Source organism: Ambystoma mexicanum, chromosome 6q (assembly GCF_040938575.1).
Source record: "Ambystoma mexicanum isolate Mex_15411 chromosome 6q, UKY_AmexF1_1, whole genome shotgun sequence".
NCBI classification, from domain to species: domain Eukaryota; kingdom Metazoa; phylum Chordata; class Amphibia; order Caudata; family Ambystomatidae; genus Ambystoma; species Ambystoma mexicanum.
In genome coordinates this window covers 1,223,137,089-1,223,156,589 of record NC_090937.1, presented here as the reverse complement: position 1 = coordinate 1,223,156,589, position 19,501 = coordinate 1,223,137,089, and the positions used below count along the sequence as shown (strand labels likewise).

General features: G+C 38.8%; 1 protein-coding gene across 6 annotated transcripts in view; it reads left to right on the top strand.

Annotated features, from left to right (window-relative positions):
- PCDH7 (protocadherin 7) overlaps positions 1-19,501 on the top strand; it is a 1,155,179-nt gene that overhangs the window by 441,133 nt on the left and 694,545 nt on the right. For 4 of the 6 annotated variants that reach the window (XM_069631836.1, XM_069631834.1, XM_069631839.1 and 1 more), the window contains exon 2: positions 8,506-8,722. In XM_069631836.1, coding sequence (XP_069487937.1) covers positions 8,506-8,722 — 217 coding nt within the window. The remainder of the gene's footprint in view (positions 1-8,505; positions 8,723-19,501) is intronic. The other 2 variants (XM_069631835.1, XM_069631838.1) reach the window with 1 other exon arrangement.

Sequence of the window (19,501 nt, the reverse complement as noted above, 5' to 3'; positions counted from 1 at the left end):
ATATATATATATATATGTATTCAAGGAAAACACTTTAGTTGCAGGGATGTTAAGGTGAGCAATACATCGTAATAAAACCTTTGAAATTCAAGGAAAACACTTTAATTACAAGGACGTTAAGTTGAGAACTTAACACAACAAAATCCCTGAAACTTAGCTAAAGCCACCATAACTTTGTGCCTCCTCTTGTGCAGCCTATGACTACAGAACATCACAGATCAAATCCCAATATTTTTAGGCAATGCATTTCTAGTAGAGGTAGTAGAGGTGGAGAATTACACAAGGTGAGGGAGAGGGTAGGATAGAGGAGGGAGAGAGGAAAAAAACAAGCGACTATCGTACTGGGCCTGATGACATTTCAGATAGTGCTGGATGGGGAGGGGGATAACAAGTAAGGGGGGAGGAGACAAACATTTGTTACTATAATACTAGGTCCAGGGAAAATTCGGACAGAGTAAGTGCACAGAAAACAATAGGGGAGCGGGGATGAGAGAGAGAAGGGGAAGGGAGAGGAGAAGAGAACAGAATAAAAACAGGGAAAAGAGCAGAGAAGCAGAGGATAGGGTGAAAATACTTTCAAACTGCAACGTTCAGCCAGTGTTATAATACATGTCCCATCCTGTTTTATAATGTTGCAGTAAATTCATTTTTTTAACCTTTAATCCATATCACAAAACGCAAAGCGTCTGCAGGCTCATGGCAATTACGACCTCTCACGCCACAACATCCATGCGCCGAGAGGTACAAAATACAAAGTGCCTGTAGGTTCATGCTGTGCCAATTGAAGCATCTTGTGTCAAAGCATCTTTGTGCAGAGAGGTCTCTCTGCCCAACTGGTTGCGTCTAACTGGATGCACCCGAACAGGACCTGTGGCAAAATGGTCACACCATAACAGCGTGCACCTTACTGACCACGTTGAAGTGTCCTGTCCCGTGCTCAAAGCCCCTTGTTTTATGGTCACTCTCTCGTTGACTGCTGGGATACATCTCACAACCCCAACTAACCACATTAAAACAGCACGGAAACAGGAAAAATTGACTGGCTGCAAGAACAACATATGCCCAGGTACTTCCTGCACCCATAGCAAAAATCAAAAGATGGCACCCATGAATATACGCACAGTACTGCTTAGCTTCAAAGTGAGGAAGGGGCTGGCCCCCTCAGGCCATGTTTCTCTAAGTGGTCTTGTAACTTTGCCTCACTTATTAGGCACCAATGCCTGAGGGGCGGCCTTTTCCTTACTTTGAAGCTAAACTGGGTCGGTCCTGGTTATTTCATGGATAGGAGACCCGAGTCACCAGTGATATTTCACCCCTGATGTCACTGTAGCTGTAACACTATCTATTTTTTTTATTATGTATAAAAGATTTTAGGCTTTGTGAACTCCTGATGTTTTAATTAATGTCCTGTGCGATTACATTTATTGCAGAGGATCACTCACTTTGGTTAAGCAGCATGCTACAAGCCCTTTATTTTATTGCTGGCCTCTTGGTGACTGTTGTCATACATCACACAACCACAGCTAATCACATTTAAGCAGCACATACAAGGGAAAACAATTACCAGCTGCAAAAATAAGATATGCCCAGGTACTTTTGCCTCCACAGTGAAAATCAAAAAATGGCATTCATGAATATGCCCAGTAAGTGAACATACATCTTAAAGTGAAATATACATGTAGTTCAATAGACCTACTCCTTAAACAAAAGTGTGCAAGACCAAATAGCATTGGACTTTAAACTAAAGTAATGAACACCAGAAAAATAAACCGAGAGGGGAAATGTTCCCAAAAATATGCTGGCAAAGTATAAAAGGTGATTATTATTATTATTATTATTATTATTATTATTATTATTATTATTATTACATGTATAAAGTGCTAACTATGGCCAAAGGGCATCTAGGCACTGATCACCTTTTAAACTCGGCAATCAGTTCTGAAATATTCCCTGGAAAACTAAATTCCAATACGAAACAAGTGCTTGTGGCCTTGTTAGTAATCGCTGCACTGGGAACATAAGAACCTGGGCAAAATCCCGGTAGCAAAATACTTGGGCAAACTTGCCAACCTCAAAAAAACTAGGGGTTGCATTTGCCCTCTGAAGAAAAGTTACGCTGTCCATCCACCCGTGTCCTTTACTGGTGCCCTGAAAATCAGTCACAATCAGGGAGAAAATAACTGCACCGGTGTCGAGGATTGCAAACTCTCTTGCCACTTACTTGTCCTCTCATCATTTCCCATCCTCACCACCATGCCTGGCTTTCTACAATATTCTGCTTTATTAAGCTAACTTGGAAAGTACACATACCATATTGTCACTCAAATATATAAATCCTTATAGAACTATGTTAGGTAAGATGTCTAAAATTGTATCATTATTCCGCTCATTTTGACTGTGAGACTAAAACTACCAGAATGCAATCCAGCAAAAGGCAACAAAATGATCTCTGAGTGCAAAACTTTCAAGGTTTTACAGTAGCATGGTTTAGAAAATAATAATGTGGATGCCATGTGTTATGAGATATTTATATCTAAGAAAACACATGGCATTCTGAACTTTGCACTCTCCCATTCATGCAGTAACCGTGATCGACCCTGCTTAGTTTCAAAGCAAGGAAGTATCCAGCCCACTTAGGCTTGCTTTTTTAAGTGGTCCTGTAAGGTGGGTTCATTTATTAAGCAACATGGCCTTAGGGTGCTGAACCCTTCCTCACTTCGAAACTAAACAGGGTTCATCTCAGTTACTGCTGGGATGGGAAATGGGACAGTAGCACAGTTTAAAAAATAATAATGATTTGAATGCCGATTCGGTCACCCATCATTTCAGTAACCCGGGAGTGACCCTGCTTAGCTTCAAAGCTGGTCTGACCCTGCTTAGCTGCAAAGCAAGGAACGGGCCGACCCATTTCTCTAAGTGGTCTTGTAACTTTGGCACATTTATGGGGCAACATGGTATGAGGAGGCTGGCCCCTTCCTCACTTTGAAGCTAAACAGGGTCTGTCCTGGTTACTGCATGGATGGCAATTGTGGGCCATGGCCAGTGATTTGTCACACCCAACATCACTATAGCGGTAACCACGGGTACTCAACTACTCATACCCACAGCTATCCATAGTCCTCTACAACAATAATAAAAACAGTTGAAACAAACATGCTTTCCTGCCCCCCAGACTCTCACCAAGTGCCCCCCTCATCTTTTCCAGCTCCCCCCACATCCCAGATGGCCTCCTCATCTCCCCTGCTTTCTCCATTTCTCCCTTTCTCCCCACAACACACACTGTTTTTGTGATGCAGTTTGCTTTGAGATGACGGCTATTCGAGGCTATTTGAGGCTATAGCTGAAGCTACTGAAAGCTTTTTGTTAAAAACTCAGTCCCTAGATACCCTATAACTCACAAATTCCACTTGGTGCCCTCTACCCACCCCCCACCTGTAGCCTGATGGCATTTGCATGTTTTTTGACCTGCAAATAGCTTTTTTCATGCGTTTCATTCTCCCACATCCTCAGCTATAGCAGCAGATATCTCTCGCACCGAGAGAAAAACAAGATGGCGGTAGTTTGATTTCTAAAAACACCAGTGTCGGTGAAATCCTTGAGATATAGCTATTTTTGAGAAGGGGCCACCCCTTTCTCTATCAAGTATGTGAATAACTACTGCACGGAATACCCCTAAACCATGCATGATTGCGAGTCAACGCTTTGTGCCCAAATTGCTTCGGACATGGTTCAAATCCCTCCAGCGGTTTGGGCAGTGTGGTTTGGCAAAAATAGACAGCGTTTGTCTATGCAAAAATTAATGGGAAGTAGGCCGCACTTTTATAGGTGAAGAAAAGGTTTGCAGGTGCCGCCGAGTCTGCCCTCGATTTTAAAGACAGACAGCTATGTGAGGAAAAAGTATAAAAACACATTTTGGGTTATTTAGTGGCTGAAAGAGGGCCTGGAAAGGTCGAGGGAGTGGTATAACATTGACATGGTGCTGTTTTCATAGGTGAACAAATGATATGCAGGTGCCGCCGAGTCTGCGGTCAATTTTACTGTCCACAGATATAATTTGGATGGCAGGGCGTTCTGGGTGAGTCTTGTTATTTGAAGGTTTATTGTATATAATTGTCATATGGTTTAATTATACTGTGGTGGTTGTGGCCAGTGGCCAGATTCTTGGTGGCATTGCCATAGGGCACTAAACAAGTAGCTGTGAGTTGGCAGATTAGAGAAATGGGTCATGTGGAGACTCAGGCGTTACTGAAGGTTATGGGCGGCAAGAACCTTTGGTTCATGGGATGGCTTGGTTAAAAGTTGAGGACAACAGTCACTCATTTCACCTTCCTTAGTAGGTTGGTTAGCAGGGTGAAAGAAACCTCAAACCACACACTTACATGCTGAGGTGCTAATCTCAGTGGCCTTCTGAGATGATATTCCAATGAGGCAGGGCATGGTGTTTTTCAGTCATTTATCAGTCATTAGTTAGGATCAGGGGCCAGGGACGCCATTTCACCAAAAGGCCAGGGGTAGCGGAAGTGACATCACATGACCCTTGACCTCTAATGACATCTCAGGAAGTGATGTCATTTGACCCCACAAAGTGACATCACAGGAAGTGATGGAACACAATCTTTTACCCCTTGACAAAACGGAAAGTGGCATCACATAGAATTGTTCTTAAGTACACTACTAAAAATATGGTTACGATATCACTATCATGTGATATACATTTCATATAAAAATGGATCACCATATGTATTTTAAATTAAAAAAAAATTGCGATAGCAAGGGAGACCTCAGGGGTCGCAGCTGGAACCACTGGTAACCCCCACATGACGTACCTGGCAGGGGGTCCGAGTCCCTATTGAATTTGCCCAGAGGTGTACCCTGATCCCTCTCTCACAAGTCACAAACTCTTTTCAAATAGTCCAGAATTAAATTTGCCCCTCATCCATCAGCAACAACACCTACAGCATGCCAGATTTTAACACGGCCCCAGGCCTTCAATATCAAGAGTGATGCAGAAACACTACAGGGGTTTTTTCAGAATGAAACTTGGAGCAGGACAGATAGAAGGTAGAGTTTGGCACCTTGGCCTTCAAAATGGGAAAGGCTGGTGTGACAGCTTCAGGATGGTGAAGAACAGTGTTTTCAGAGTGAAATACATAGGTTTGGGGGTATAATTGACCTTACCCATAACACTACACTTAGGAATTCACAGACTCTGTGGCACCTTGCTATCTAAAGTCTTCTGGAGATGTCTTTATTTGTGCTACAGCTAAAAGATGGGATCACGGCCAATACATCCATGCATTGTACATGTATCTGTAATGTGCTTTCCTTCCAATGATAGGGCTGGCGTGTCAGGGATTAGAATATGCACAAGGTGGGAGCTGTTCCCCACAGAGCGTCTACTGGAGCCAAGGAAAGTTTTGCCTCACACATGGGTTACGTTTGTAAAGAGAACACCCACGCCTTACATTATTTTAAAGTACCAGTGTGCTACAAATATCTGAGCAAGGAGTCTATCTAGCTTTCTGACTTTAATACTATATGTGTTAATCAAACAGGGGATGTTATTTTTTATTATTCTAAAGAAGGTTTACTGAAAGTGATATGTTTGTATTGTTTTGGTGTTCAATGCGAGTAATGTCTTCTGTTGTAATGATGATGATGATGATTTTCAAGGAGTCCTGCGTAGGTATCTAAACAAGTTATTTGACCTATTAGAAATTGCGGAACACCTGGATACATATCAGTTTTATAAAAAGAAAAACAAATGAAGACAAGGTTTATTGTAGATAATTACACATTCAAAAACAAATGAGTTAGTCGTTTGAGATGTATTCACTAAACATTGATCTCGATGTATAAGAAATGCTAATTTTATGGAGTGAAAAGGATAAATATGAAAGCCTCATTGGAAACTGATGGGAAAAAAAAGGAAGTCGGAATGATCACTTTTAAAAGATTCTTCATGGAATCATCACACATTGTTTACCTTCCTGTACAAACATTTTGTATTCAATCAAAAATGTATAGAAATAACACCACAATTTGCTATTGCACTATACAATATTTCACCACATCCACATCTCTCTCAAGGGAATTACCAGAAAGTTATATAAAAGATCTGAGTTACAATCTCATGCAATGTTTGTGGGTAGTTGAATTTCACAAAATCTTGGCTATGTTGGTCTGGTCTAACATGGCGACATCTTCTTTGTATTGTTGAAATTCTGTTTGCTCACAAAGGTTTGGCAAAGGTCGCGTCTCACTGGTTTAGTGGTTTATCCAAGAGAAAACCACATATAAATGTTCAGAACAAAAAGGAAAACCCAGAATGAGACTGTGCCCAGTTTTTCAAAACATGGTTTAATATGTAAGTGCCCCTTCAGATGACACATGTTTCGGTTCCCTTTAGGATCTTCTTTAAATCAGGGCTGATTAAGTATATTACTGTAAATCTTTTAAATATATTCCAACATTAACAAAATATGGTATGTTCATTCACATATTAACAAAAGAAATGCCAGTGATATAATGATATATGTTTTGTTGACAGAAAACGATATTTGGCAGCACGCGATTGTACGCGAGACCACTGTTACTGTGACCGTCTCTGAAGTGCGGCGCACTCAAAGATAACGGTACCATTTCAATCGAACTGATGGACCCTTGGATAAGGATGAAATGCGATTTACCACCAAATAATATGGGACCTTTAAGTGACTGTAAAAATGCTAAAGGTGACACCATGATTGATTTATTTTCTTAAAGGGATCTAACCCGAGATTTGAAGAGCGGATACTGTCTGCTTAACCCAATAAGGGGCATTAGGGGAAATCAAGGTAAAACAGAAACATTTACTCTTATATATTGGGAATAAGAATGTGACAATATATTCGGCACTGACTAATTAAGGTTTTTCTGTCTATCTCTTAACCCTCTTTATCCTTCCCTATCCCCAACCCCATTTTTATCTGGCACTTTGGTTTTTTGATTTATTAATTATCATTTTCCGTCAGCAAAACATATATCATTATATCACTGGCATTTCTTTTGTTAATATGTGAATGAGCATACCATATTTTGTTAACGTTGGAATGTATTTAAAAGATTTACAGTAATATACTTAATCAGCCCTGATTTGAAGAAGGTCCAAAAGGGGACTGAAACACGTGTCATCTGAAGGAGCACTTATATATTAAACCATGTTTTGACAAACTGGGCGCAGTCTCATTTGTGGATAGTTGGTTATGCTAAAGGAAATGTGAAACACATTGTAATATTCCTCCATAGCTTCAAATGAGCATTTTAGCAGGATTGGATGAAGGAAGCTTCCATCCACTATGCAAATAAACTGCAACAGGGCAATGACATCTGATGGAAGTTGCTGAATATGTATGGTACTTTGTATTGGAAAACAGGGCTCTCTTAATACCTCTTCTGATTTTCTTATATGAATCAGCATTTTTAATTTTTAGAAAGCAATTAACACATCTTACTTGTCTTTCCTCAGACAATGGTGTCATGTGACTGAATACAATATTGGTTTTAACAGTAGCATTGAATTATATTCCTTGACCATGTTAAGTACACTGTTAGAGGATAGATAGTAAGTGATTATTACATACATACCCATTGACAGTGCTAATGTAAAATACTTAAAAGTACATCACAACTTTCAATAATTGTAAAACATTGTGCCCAACCCTATTTTCTTCACAACCTGTAATTCTTCTAAACTGCCTTGGAATCATAGCGTGTGCATTAGCTCAGCACATACTCATCTGCGCCACCACTCTATAAGATTATCGATATATAATGGATCAACAGATATCCATATTATTGCAAGAATTTAACATTGACTAATTACATCAAAACATCTGCAAACTCCTTTCCTATCTCCTAATTCTTGTTCATACTATGCTGCTCAGATGGCAAAGGTCTGGATACCCAGTGCTGGGGCACGATACAAATTGTAAGAAGAAGGATTTGGTGCTTTGAAACTTTTGCTGATGCAGAACTCTCTAAAATAATACTAACATAACATAACATAAGAATCTTATACAATTTTCACGAGTGTTGTTGCAGCAACCTCTTGTGAGAGCATCAGTGTTATATATTGTTCAATTCTTAGACATAATTCTAAAAAAAAATACATGCATTTTAATAAGAGCTGTGTTTATCTATGTTACAACAAGGAAATTCCATTTATGTGCTCAGAATGGCCAACAGATATGTAAATAAACTCCAAAGTATGCATCATATTTAAATCTTTCTCAAAAGCATTCCTTGTGCAAATTATGAACAATGACTAGATTATACAAAATGTTAGGTTGATGAGCATAGATCTAATTGTATTGCTTTCAGTTAATTGACATTTTAAGTGATCAACAATCAAGATCTTTTTAAAATTTAGCATTTTACTATCCGGCTGCACATGTTTCAAACCATTTTTTAGCTATGTTTAATTGGCATTCCTATCAGTAACATTCAGAACCTTTTCTTTTGCAGCCTTTTCGTAGAGTGACGTTTTCTGTTGTGAGTCAGCCTCAGGACCCACACCAAGGGTCGTTGCAGAGCTGCTATGACAGCGGTTTGGAGGAGTCCGAAACACCAAGCAGTAAGAGCTCATCGGGGCCACGACTGGGTGCCCTACCACTCCCAGAGGACAACTATGAGAGGACTACGCCAGATGGAAGTGTTGGTGAGGCAGAGCATATGGAAAATGGTAGGGACAAACACGCACTCTCACACACATATTCACCATAATGATCCATGACACAAAATTATATTTAAAATATGAAGTCATAAAACAAGGCAATTGAATTTTTGTCAATTGGGGAACTTCACACAGATATGAACATATTTGAAGCACCCACATATGGAGAACATGGCATTTCAGTTAGTTGTGCAGTATTTTTAAAACCACATAGTATTGACAGTTAGCTTAGATAGTTCTGAGTTCTGGCGAGCATTATTATGATGCTAGGATGAGCTTCCTCCAGGATGACCATAACATACGTGCTACTACACTTTACCAAAATAAAAACACTTATTATTCATGAATTATTGTTTAATGAATTTTGGCTGCACCTGGCATATCATACGGTGTGTCTGTTGGTAAGAGTTGTGTTGTCAGGCGCAAACTTTCTGTTTCCCCTCTGTCTGTGCAATCCCTTTCTTGCACTGTTGGTGCAGTGTGCTTCTCTCCCTTTCTGTTTGCCTGTGCAGTCTGGTAGATGTATACAATCTTTGTAAGTATAGTGTTGCTCTCTTCCTAAGCACTCCCTCCTTAAGTGTGTACCTCTCCCTCTTCCTCTTGCTCTATCTCACTCTCTCCCCCAGCCCAGGTATCTCTCTCTCATGTTCTCTCTCATGTTATCGTTCTTTGATACTTTATCTTTCTCTCTAAATCCCTGCCACACCCATTGTGCATGTTTCTCTCTATCCTTACCTTCTTGTGTATCACCCTATTTGCCCCTGTTTCTATCTCTTGCCCTCGCACTCTCTTGCTCTGTGGATGTCTCTCTTGTTCTTGTTCCCTCTAGGTCTGCCTCTGCCTTTCTCTGCTACTATATCTGCCTCTCAGTTAAGCATTGCCTTGATTCTCACAGAAAAATTAGATCATTGGTTTTAATATGAGCTTGACATTTTGAGAGAAAAATGGTGGTTATTCTCAGCAAAATAAAAAACAGATTGAAAAAGGAAATAAGTGTATTGCTCTAAATTTAACATTTTAGATTGTTAATTTTTAAATTTCCCTTCCAGTATACATTGAAATCAGAAAAAGTCATCATTTTGTATTTGGTCTATTTATTGTATGTGTATTGCTCCTTTTATCCAAAGTGCTTTACAATTATTAGAAACATGGTACACTATCATAACTATGAAAAATAAAACTATTTTGCTAACATGAAGACAAATTATGGTAATCCATGATGCAACAGCAATTATTACTACTTTGTAAATTCTTGAAAGTAATAGTAGTGGAGGTGAAATGCAGCTCTAAGGCATTAGCATTCTGTAATTTAGGAGCAATTAATTGAAAATAATAAAAATGCAATGGAGCACAAGGTGGAAGAGGTACTATTAATAACAGTTGCAAAATAGGAAGATGATGAGCTAAACAGTATAGTGAAATGAGATAAAACATATATTGAGGTGCTAAAACATGGACAGATTTAAAAATAATAAACCATGCATGACAATTGTACCTATAGGAAAAAGTCAACAAATGGAGTTGTGCAAGATAAGGAGAACATGAGGATGCACATTTAAGAATAAGAACAGAAGAATGTAGAAGAGATTGAAAAGGTAATCAAACATATGCAGGGAGATCGAAATAAAGATTATAGAAGTACCTAAGACACAAAAGTACTAAAGTTTGAATGTGTAATGTAGTCACTGTAAACATAAGTGGCAACTTGTCCTTTATTTTAAACAGTTGTAAGTGTGAGTAACAGATATGATTTGGTTCTGAAAAGAATTCTCTGAATCAAAATGAAACCTAAGATTACCAGCAGCATCATGCATAGCAAACTGAACAGGAGAATACAACATTGGAGAAGTAATAAAAAACGAAGTATATGCTGGGAAATGTAATATTTCTGTTTTTATAGGATTTAGATGCAAAAAGACAGCCTGCTCCCAGGACACATTTAGGAGGACCAAGAACAAAACCTTTTGGGGACAACCTATGAGTGTGATTTAGAACAAGAGAATGAACATCATAAACACATTATGCTGTTATTAAGAGAGAACTAGGATGATACTCTGCTAGAGATACTAAGAGAAGATCAAGAGAATTAGATTGTGCTGATGAACAGTAACCGAAACAAGCAGATGAACCAAAATAGAAGACTGTATATGGAAAGAATAGCATTTCTAGTATAACCATCAGGCCTAAAACGTGACTGAAAATGTGACCAAAGACTGTGAGAGTTGAGATAGCTGACAGCTTCTCTTTCTGAGGAAAGCACATTTTCAAAACATAAAACAACTATATTAATTGTGTGCTATTGTATTCTTTCTAAAACCCCTTGTGAGAAATGAGAAGGGGACACATAGCAAACATATGGCTTTAAAGAATATGGCTCAAAGAATATTTTGGTAAAGCAAGAATTAACACAGATCTAACATTTGATGCACATGTTAGATATAAAATGGATGTAGTATTATATTTACCAAGTACATAATTGAAACTGAACTTAGAGGTTATTCATTTTTTCAAAACACTGATCATAACATTTTTACATTTGAAACCTTGAACCAAAAATTCTGTTTTGAACAGCAACTGCTATATATCACTATGAAAACCCTCTGATCACCATCACTAGATTGTTATCCAAAGCCTGTTCTTGTTTCAAGACATAATGGGCCTGATTCATGTAAGTGGTTTATAATGGTGTAATCCCATAGGAAAATGGTCCATGAATCAGGCCCAATGCCTTCTCGCCTGACACCGAGATTTAGAAGAAGAGGGGCAGAGTTGAACCCTGGCCTGCATAGACAGCTTTAGTACATTATGGGTATAGGGTATAACATAGAATTTACACAGCTCATCTTCTGAAATGTTGACAACGGGGAACCTATAAAAAATCTCCAAGAATATGATTATATTGCTTATTTATTGGTTCACTGGCATTGCAATTTTACTGAAGAATAAGACATTTGCAGACCTAGCATGCTATATTTAAGGTATGCCTTAGCAATACGTTCTGTGTAGTGTTACATCATACTGCACATACAAATTGTTACATACGCGTTTTTTCATTAAGTAATGTATCTTAGATCCATTATTACAATGTGATAACCGAACATTCTTTGAAACATCTAGATCTGAAAGAGATTTACAGACCAATAAAGTTCTATGGACCAACTAGTAAAAAAATATGCTGTGATGCTGGAATATCGAGTTCTTCTAATTCACATATACTTTAGCAAATCTATGTTTGAATCAAAGTAGAATATGGTTAAACGTTATTGGCTTAATGATCCCTCTAGACAAACTATAAAATATGAATAAACATTTCCCTTAAATAAATATGTTCAAGCACACGGTTGTCTACATCTAATTTAAAATGATGATGTCCTTTTGTGATCATTTGTTTCCTGAATTTGTTTCCTAATCTTTCTAATCTTGCTTTTAAATTTTTTCTCTATACCTGCTGCTTTCTTCCCATTGCTGTTCAACTACATGTGAAGTTAAATATACGTTGGCAGCACAGCAATCAGAGAAAATACATGCATAGCTGTAGACAGCCAAATAAACTAAAAGATCCTAAACATATATGTAGCATAAACACATTTATTAAAAACAATGTTTTAACATTTATAAAGCACACAAGGCAGCCCTTGGGCATTCTGGCGATGTTACAGACAGTCTAACATAGTTGCAGAACGAAACAGATAGAAAAGAGTCAGCATAAGGCAGTCCAAGGTTCGTAGGGTTACAGGTGAACCTGGTACATAACCTCTAATCACCAAGCAGTACTCTAATTTCCTGCTGAAATCTGCTTGACCTAGGGTATGTAAACCAATCAAACAATATGGTGACTACACCCCCCCTCCAAACTCTCCTTTCAGATCTGCCAGAGTGCCAGAGGACGACTAAGATGGTGATAGTGTGCGGTACAAGTGTCCTTTAACATTAACATTAACATTAACATTAACAAATATATGGAAACCTGTCCTAAACTGAGCCAGTAAGAACTTTCCTGAAGCTCTTGCAAAACAAAAAAAAAGATATCTATATATAGATAAGTAATCCCTGGCCCAGACTGTTTGAAAGACGGTTCAATAAGTACATAATACCACTTAACTATTATTTTTCTCATTCAACAAATAAAAGAGTGGACAATATTAAAATATTCTGAAAATTCAGTAAGCTTGGATATTGTCAGAGATGGGATCCAGACATATGGGCAGGTCTGGGCAAGTGGGTGTACAATTCACACTGGTGAAAAGGCTTTACTTGCAGAACATTTCTATATTCATGCTTTCCTCCAGGAACACCAATGAGATTTGAGGGATGAAATGTCCAAACACTAGTGCCTATTTTTTATACTGACAGAACTGGCTTGGTTTCCTTGTCGTCCCTCTAAATAAGCTACTCCTTCACAAGTACACTCTGTGTATGATATGCCAAGCCTTGTAGAACGTCTAACATCTTTAGAATTGTTGCTTATAAATCTAAAGAAAAAACAATATTTTAGCACATGATATTTTCTATGAACATTCACTTCAGAGCATTAATCAGAGGAAATTCATCATTACCAATATTCTTAAGGCTGAAGGTCAGGAGCCCAGAGAAGCCTTGCGTAAAAAGGTTCTAGCTTGGTTAAGACAGAGAACTGGGCCGGGTGCGGTTAAACTATCTGACCTGAAGATTCTCTGCAGGCTGGATCTAAGTGACTGGTGCTTGCAACCAAATAATGGGCTGCGGGTCCAGCACTTTACCTGATTTCTTCAGACTGTGCAAATATCTTCCCAGAGGGTTGTCTAATTGTAATTTGATTTTTTGATTTATTTCATTTTATAGGGACTTTTTCTTCCCTATACACTGTTTCCTCATGTTTAATGGACTTCAGCCTTCTTCACTATTTGTGGTGTTGCATTGTACTACCCTCTGGTTGGTGGATTACTTTTTACTATCTGTACAATTTGTTGATATTTATGTTGTTTGTATTGTATGCGCCCTTACACTTATGGGTTTATTGGAGCACTATACAAATGAAATAAAGTAAAGTAAATAAAGTATAAAATGGTTCCCTTCAACCAAGGGGACATTTCTTCCCTGGGAAAAGAACGGTGAGCTAAAGACTTGGTTGAGACTCTCCCAGGGGCCATCCACCCAAGAACAGGTCATTGGGCTGTGTTCGTGCTGGTAGAGAGATACCCAGACCCCCCTTTGTTTTGCATAAATTAACTTTGGGTCTCACCCTAAGTTATCAGGGCGATCCAGACGTGGACCCCTTGCTCACTGTTCTTAGAGAGGCACAGCTTCACCTCACTGATGGTGCCCAACAAGGCTGAAACACGTGTATGGGTTTGCTTTTGATACTCTTGTTCAGAGGAGAATTGCCTAGCATTTCAGTGCTGGACTGCTCCATGGCAGGACATAGACTGATATGCAGGGAAATGTCTTCTCTGTGAAAGGAACCGTGAGCTAAAGACTTGGTAGAGTCTTTCCCAGCGGTTATTCACCCAAGAACAGGTTATGGGACTGTGTTCGTGCTGGAAGAGAGAATCTCAGACCCCTCTTTGTTTTGCATAAATTAACTTTGGGTCTCACCCTAAGTTATCAGGGCGATCCAGACGTGGACCCCTTGCTCACTGTTCTTAGAGAGGCACAGCTTCACCTCACTGATGATGCCCAACAAGGCTGAAACACGTGTATGGGGTTGCTGTTGGTACTCTTGTTCAGAGGAAAATTGCCTAGCATTTTGGTGCTGGACTGCCCAATGCAGGACAAAGACTGATATGTGGGTACATTTCTTCTCTGTGAAAGGGACAGTGAGCTTAAGACTTGGTAGAGTCTCTCACGGGGGTTATTCACCCAAGAACAGGTCATTGGGCTGTGTTCGTGCTGGTAGAGAGTTTCCCAGACCACCCCTCCCCCCTTTGTCTTTCTAGAAGTAAGCATGATAACTTTGGTCAAGTGTTTTTGTTTCAGCCTTTCTCCATTGGTCTGTGTATTACATTATTATTTTAAAAATATTCTTTAAGCATCTTTCCTTTTAGCAGAAGTAAACTATTTAATACATACATGGTGCAGCCTTCACATCATGTCACGGTTCATAACGCTGCATAAATGTATGCCATCGTTCAAATCTCCATTGTGCACCTTCTGTGCATAGAATCACTCATAGCAATTATTTTTTTCTACTGAACATTTTCTGTTCCTTTTGGAAGCACTGGGCCTGATTTATAAAGGTATTACCAGTAGTAAGTCAGGCTTACTCTTGACTTGGTCCTTGAGAGAGCAATAAGATTCACAAATGAAGTTGTAATGATTTATGCCTGTCATCTTTGTGGATCAGACTTGTATAACTTGAACCTATAAATGATCATTTAAGGACAGTTGCATATTATGCTCAAAGGGAGTTTGAGATTGTAAGATTTCTATAATCTCTGGCTCAGAGGTAAATTTTGAAGAGAGAATTAATCACTGTATTCGCCAACATATTTCAATTGCGTGTGGAATTTAATGTATTGTTTTAAGCAAAGGGATACACCACATTACTTGCATATTGCATGTTTTCTCCAATTATTCCACCAATAAGCTTCTAAACTACTATTTGACAAATATTAGAGTAAGTTAATGTTCTTCCTTTTCACTTGTCTTTGGCTGCAGGAGATCATTGATCATAAATGCAAACAGTTCTTAAATTTGGTCTTGTAATTCTACAGAGAGTGACCACATATGTGCTTGAGAGGAAGCCTGCATCACCATCCTCTCCAACCTGTAGTGCACCTGTGGCCAGTAGCCAAAGGTATGCCTGTTTCTACACTTGTTCATTGGAAAAGAGCCACCTAGAAGTGAAGGAATTAACAGCAAATTGAAAGTCTGTGCACAACCAATATCTAACATAGATTAGGACAAACCAGTGTCTGGATCTGTGGCCGATGTTGCCATTTTATACAATAAAAAAAAAGATGTATACAAAATAACCTGTTCACATATACTGTAGGTATAAGGAGACTGATTCCCAAGAAATTTATTTGAGTGACAATGTGTGCTAAACACAATTCACACTTGTGAATACATTCAAATTGCACAAAGCTGATTCACAATTGATTCTCAAAAAAGCCCATATGCACCAGTCAATGTACATTCAATATACATTCAATGTACAAATGGTAAAGACGCACAAGATGTAACAAATCAGCAGGCACAAATCTGCGTAAATTCAGCGTAACGTGGGAAAGCAAAGTTGTTTTAACATTGCTTTAATTTTTAATTGAAAGTTCTGCCAATCTGTAGGGGAAGAGGTTCACATTAGTAACACATTATAACAAGTTATATTTGCTTCTATCACGGGAGCAAGAACCTTTCTATCGTTTTGTGAAACAATATTCTACTACTGTACATCTATTGCTCATTTGCATTGCCCATCATTGCAATGGCACAAATAATAAACATTTTTCACACTGTGATTGTAAAAACATACTTTGAATCTGGCCTGGGTTTTTTTATGGCTCAGGGTGCTATATTTGGTATATCCGTTTCCAACTACATGCTGTTAACAATGCAATGGAAACCCCATCTGAAATGTCTGTGGCAATTGTTTATGATATCCAGATCTGTCTCTCTGCTATGAACCCTGTTGGCTTCACACCTGTGTCAGGTCCCTTGGTTTCCTCATCAAAAGACACCTCCTCTTCAAACAGCACATAGAAAGGAAGACACAAACAGCTTGGTACGAACTTTCTCTCCTGTGGAAAATCAAGCCTTTCATCCCAGAAAACAAACAACTGCAGATCTGCTGTGCAAGTCCTCTCCCACCTGGATGGTGGCAACACCTTTTGGAAGGCCTCTCAGCAACTACACTGGAACCCCTGAGATGTGTCCTTCATCCTGCAGCAATATTCAACGAAGGACTCACCAAATGTGACCACATCACCCTGGCTTTACTGGCTGCCGCTGCATACTTGCATCATCCCCAAATCCTGCTTCATCATCTACAATGCTGTAAGCATGTAGTCCCCAAGCTACCTCACTGAGAAACTCAAAATTACCAGAGGCCTGCGAGCAACCAGAAGTAAGGACATGTGCAGACTTGAACCAGAAGATAATAAGCCTTCTCTGTCTATGCCCCAAGACTTTGAAACTTCATCAACATCAACATCAGACTTGCCCCTCCCTTCTACAGTTCAGAAATTATCTAAAGAACCTCCTCTTTAAGGAATGGCTCATCCCTGGCAACAAGGTCCATATACCCCACCTGAGAGTGGGTGATATGCTCCCCACTGTCTCATCACCTCGTTGCCTGTAGATCCATTGATGCCAAATTGCCCCCACTCCTGTAAACTCCCCACATCCTGCTTCTCTGCTTTCTTCACTGGGTTCTTCCCCTTATAATTGTAAAGTGCTCTGTGCTTCCCAAAGCTAGGATTGTACTAAAATAAGACCCTAATAATTATTATAATAATAATGTCATGTTTAAGTACTTTATTCATTCTATGAAAGTGGGAGACCACACATTTCTTGTTTTACAATTTTTATTTCAACAAGAATATCTTGGCACAGTAGACGATATTAGGGAATCCTAAGAGAACTCACTAATTTATTGGATCTAGTCTCAATAGGAAACATGATCTTAAAATCACCAAACAGATTTCTTTCATAAATATTCAGAAGAATATTTAGTTTTCGGGAATAGTGCTGCATTTGATGGGACTTTAACTTGATTATGTGTCTTCTTTGTTTTTGATGTCATAAAACGATTTTCTAACATGTTCTTTCAAGTACTATCTGCATCTTTTGACAGTGATGCCAATCTCATGGTTTGATATGGAAATATTGTGCCTTAAAGTGCCAGACATACATCTTTTTCAAAGATGAATGTGTATTAATTGTATCATGTAATGTATACTCTTGCTGTTGGTACTGGATCACACATGAGCCCATTCTTTACCATGTGCCTCATAGATTGATGTGCATACTGCTACCAAGGTTCAGAACCTAGCAGGGCTGGCTCAGCCCTTCTTTCTTTTCAGGTTAATGCATTGGCTTGTATGAACCTGGGTAACCGAAACACATACTATTGTTGTGCTTAGAAGCTTGAGGAATCCCACATATAGTGCTATCCAAAACTGAGAAGTGAAACATCAGGTTTTTATTTGAACAGTGTGAATATTTTGTATTGTTTAACTGTCAGCTTCCTGAAGGAACCCAATTGCGCTTTACTCTAGAGATCATCATTTTTCAATGATCATTTTTGGCCAAAGTATTTTTAAGTTTCACTTGATTTTCACCTTCACATGAGTATCTAAAAGCCATATGTTCTCCATGGCAAGATTTTCCATGCCTCTTAAAAATGAAAATAGAACATTAGTTTAGCAGCTATATTTGTTCTGTATTACTTCTCTTACACCTCATCCCGGTACTAGCGGATGTGTTGCTGATTCATTGCCTAATAATCTATCAATGTTGGTCTCTTAATCAGAACCATAGGTAATCCCTTAGAATTGTGGAGTGCATTGTGATATGTTTTGCTCTGTTATGATGGTGTAAGTTATCATTTGCTAGTTTGCTTATTTATCTGCAAACTAGTTCTTTCTATGTCCTCATTGTATGCAGTGCATAATATATTGATAGGCAAAGGAAGGGTGGCAGACATTCTGTTGGATTGGTCACAGCCTCTGTCTTCTTGTAGATATGAGTCTCTGTCATGTCTGCAGTGTCACACCTTGTCTATTTCTTGTGCATGCTCTGATCCTTCAAATTAAACATAAGTCAAATGTCCTTTGATTGCTTCTCTTTCAACCTTTTTGTTTATCCTGGAAGATATTAGAGTTGAATGACCCAGTCCACCAGTAGTCAATACTTTCTGCATGGCTCTATTTCACTTCAATGTTCTTACACATGTTCAGGCCACGTGCAAAATCAGACAAGCTTCAGTCCCCCTTGATCCTTTCATGTCAGATTATAGTATATTGAAGGCTTTGTATTGTTTTTTTTATCCAAATGTATTACTCATGGATGTATAGTTTTATACCATAAACTCTTAGATGCAAGGGATCAAGTTATCTGTACAAATAGATCAACTTGAGTGATGTATAGGTTTTCCCTGTATCGCTCCCTTGACATTAGTCTCAGGTTTTTATGGCATGCTTTTTTTAATTTTAGTTTGTTGAGGCTATTTCTAATCAAGTATTCAACCATTCAAACTAGACGTTTGGGATTTTTCTATTAATTGTCCCTGATTGTTCTGCTATTTAATGATTAATGACATCCACTTGCTGGCAACTCTTTTTTAAATCCCTTTCTCTTACTGGGCTCATGTGTCATGTCATGTTCTCTTTGTGCTTATGAAATCAACTGAGATGAAGAGGCCCCGCTTAGAAGAATTGTTTCTATAGTAGCACCACATTTACATTTGGCCTCCAGAGAACTACTTTTCATAAGATTTGTTTGATAACCTTTCATAAAACTCTGCACTGGCTTGTTTCAATAGGAGCTTTAAAATATCTTTAAGGTCAACATGCACTTAATACATTGGGGTAGAATCTTGGTTCTCGGGTTTCCCAAACAAACCTAGGCTTATGGGTTTTTAACATTGTGTGGCCCCTTGTAGACAATGTCACCACTTACATTCCCAATTATTTGGTATCTTACCAAAAGCAAACAGTTTAAAGCTCACATGTGTCATGCTCGTTTTCTTTTTTGCCCAAGAAATGAAACGTCCTTTGGCCACTCACTACTCAGACCTCCTGAGTAATTCCTTTATCCATGGATTGCTCGGGAATCTCCAGATGATGCTTTAGACTATGACGCACACTG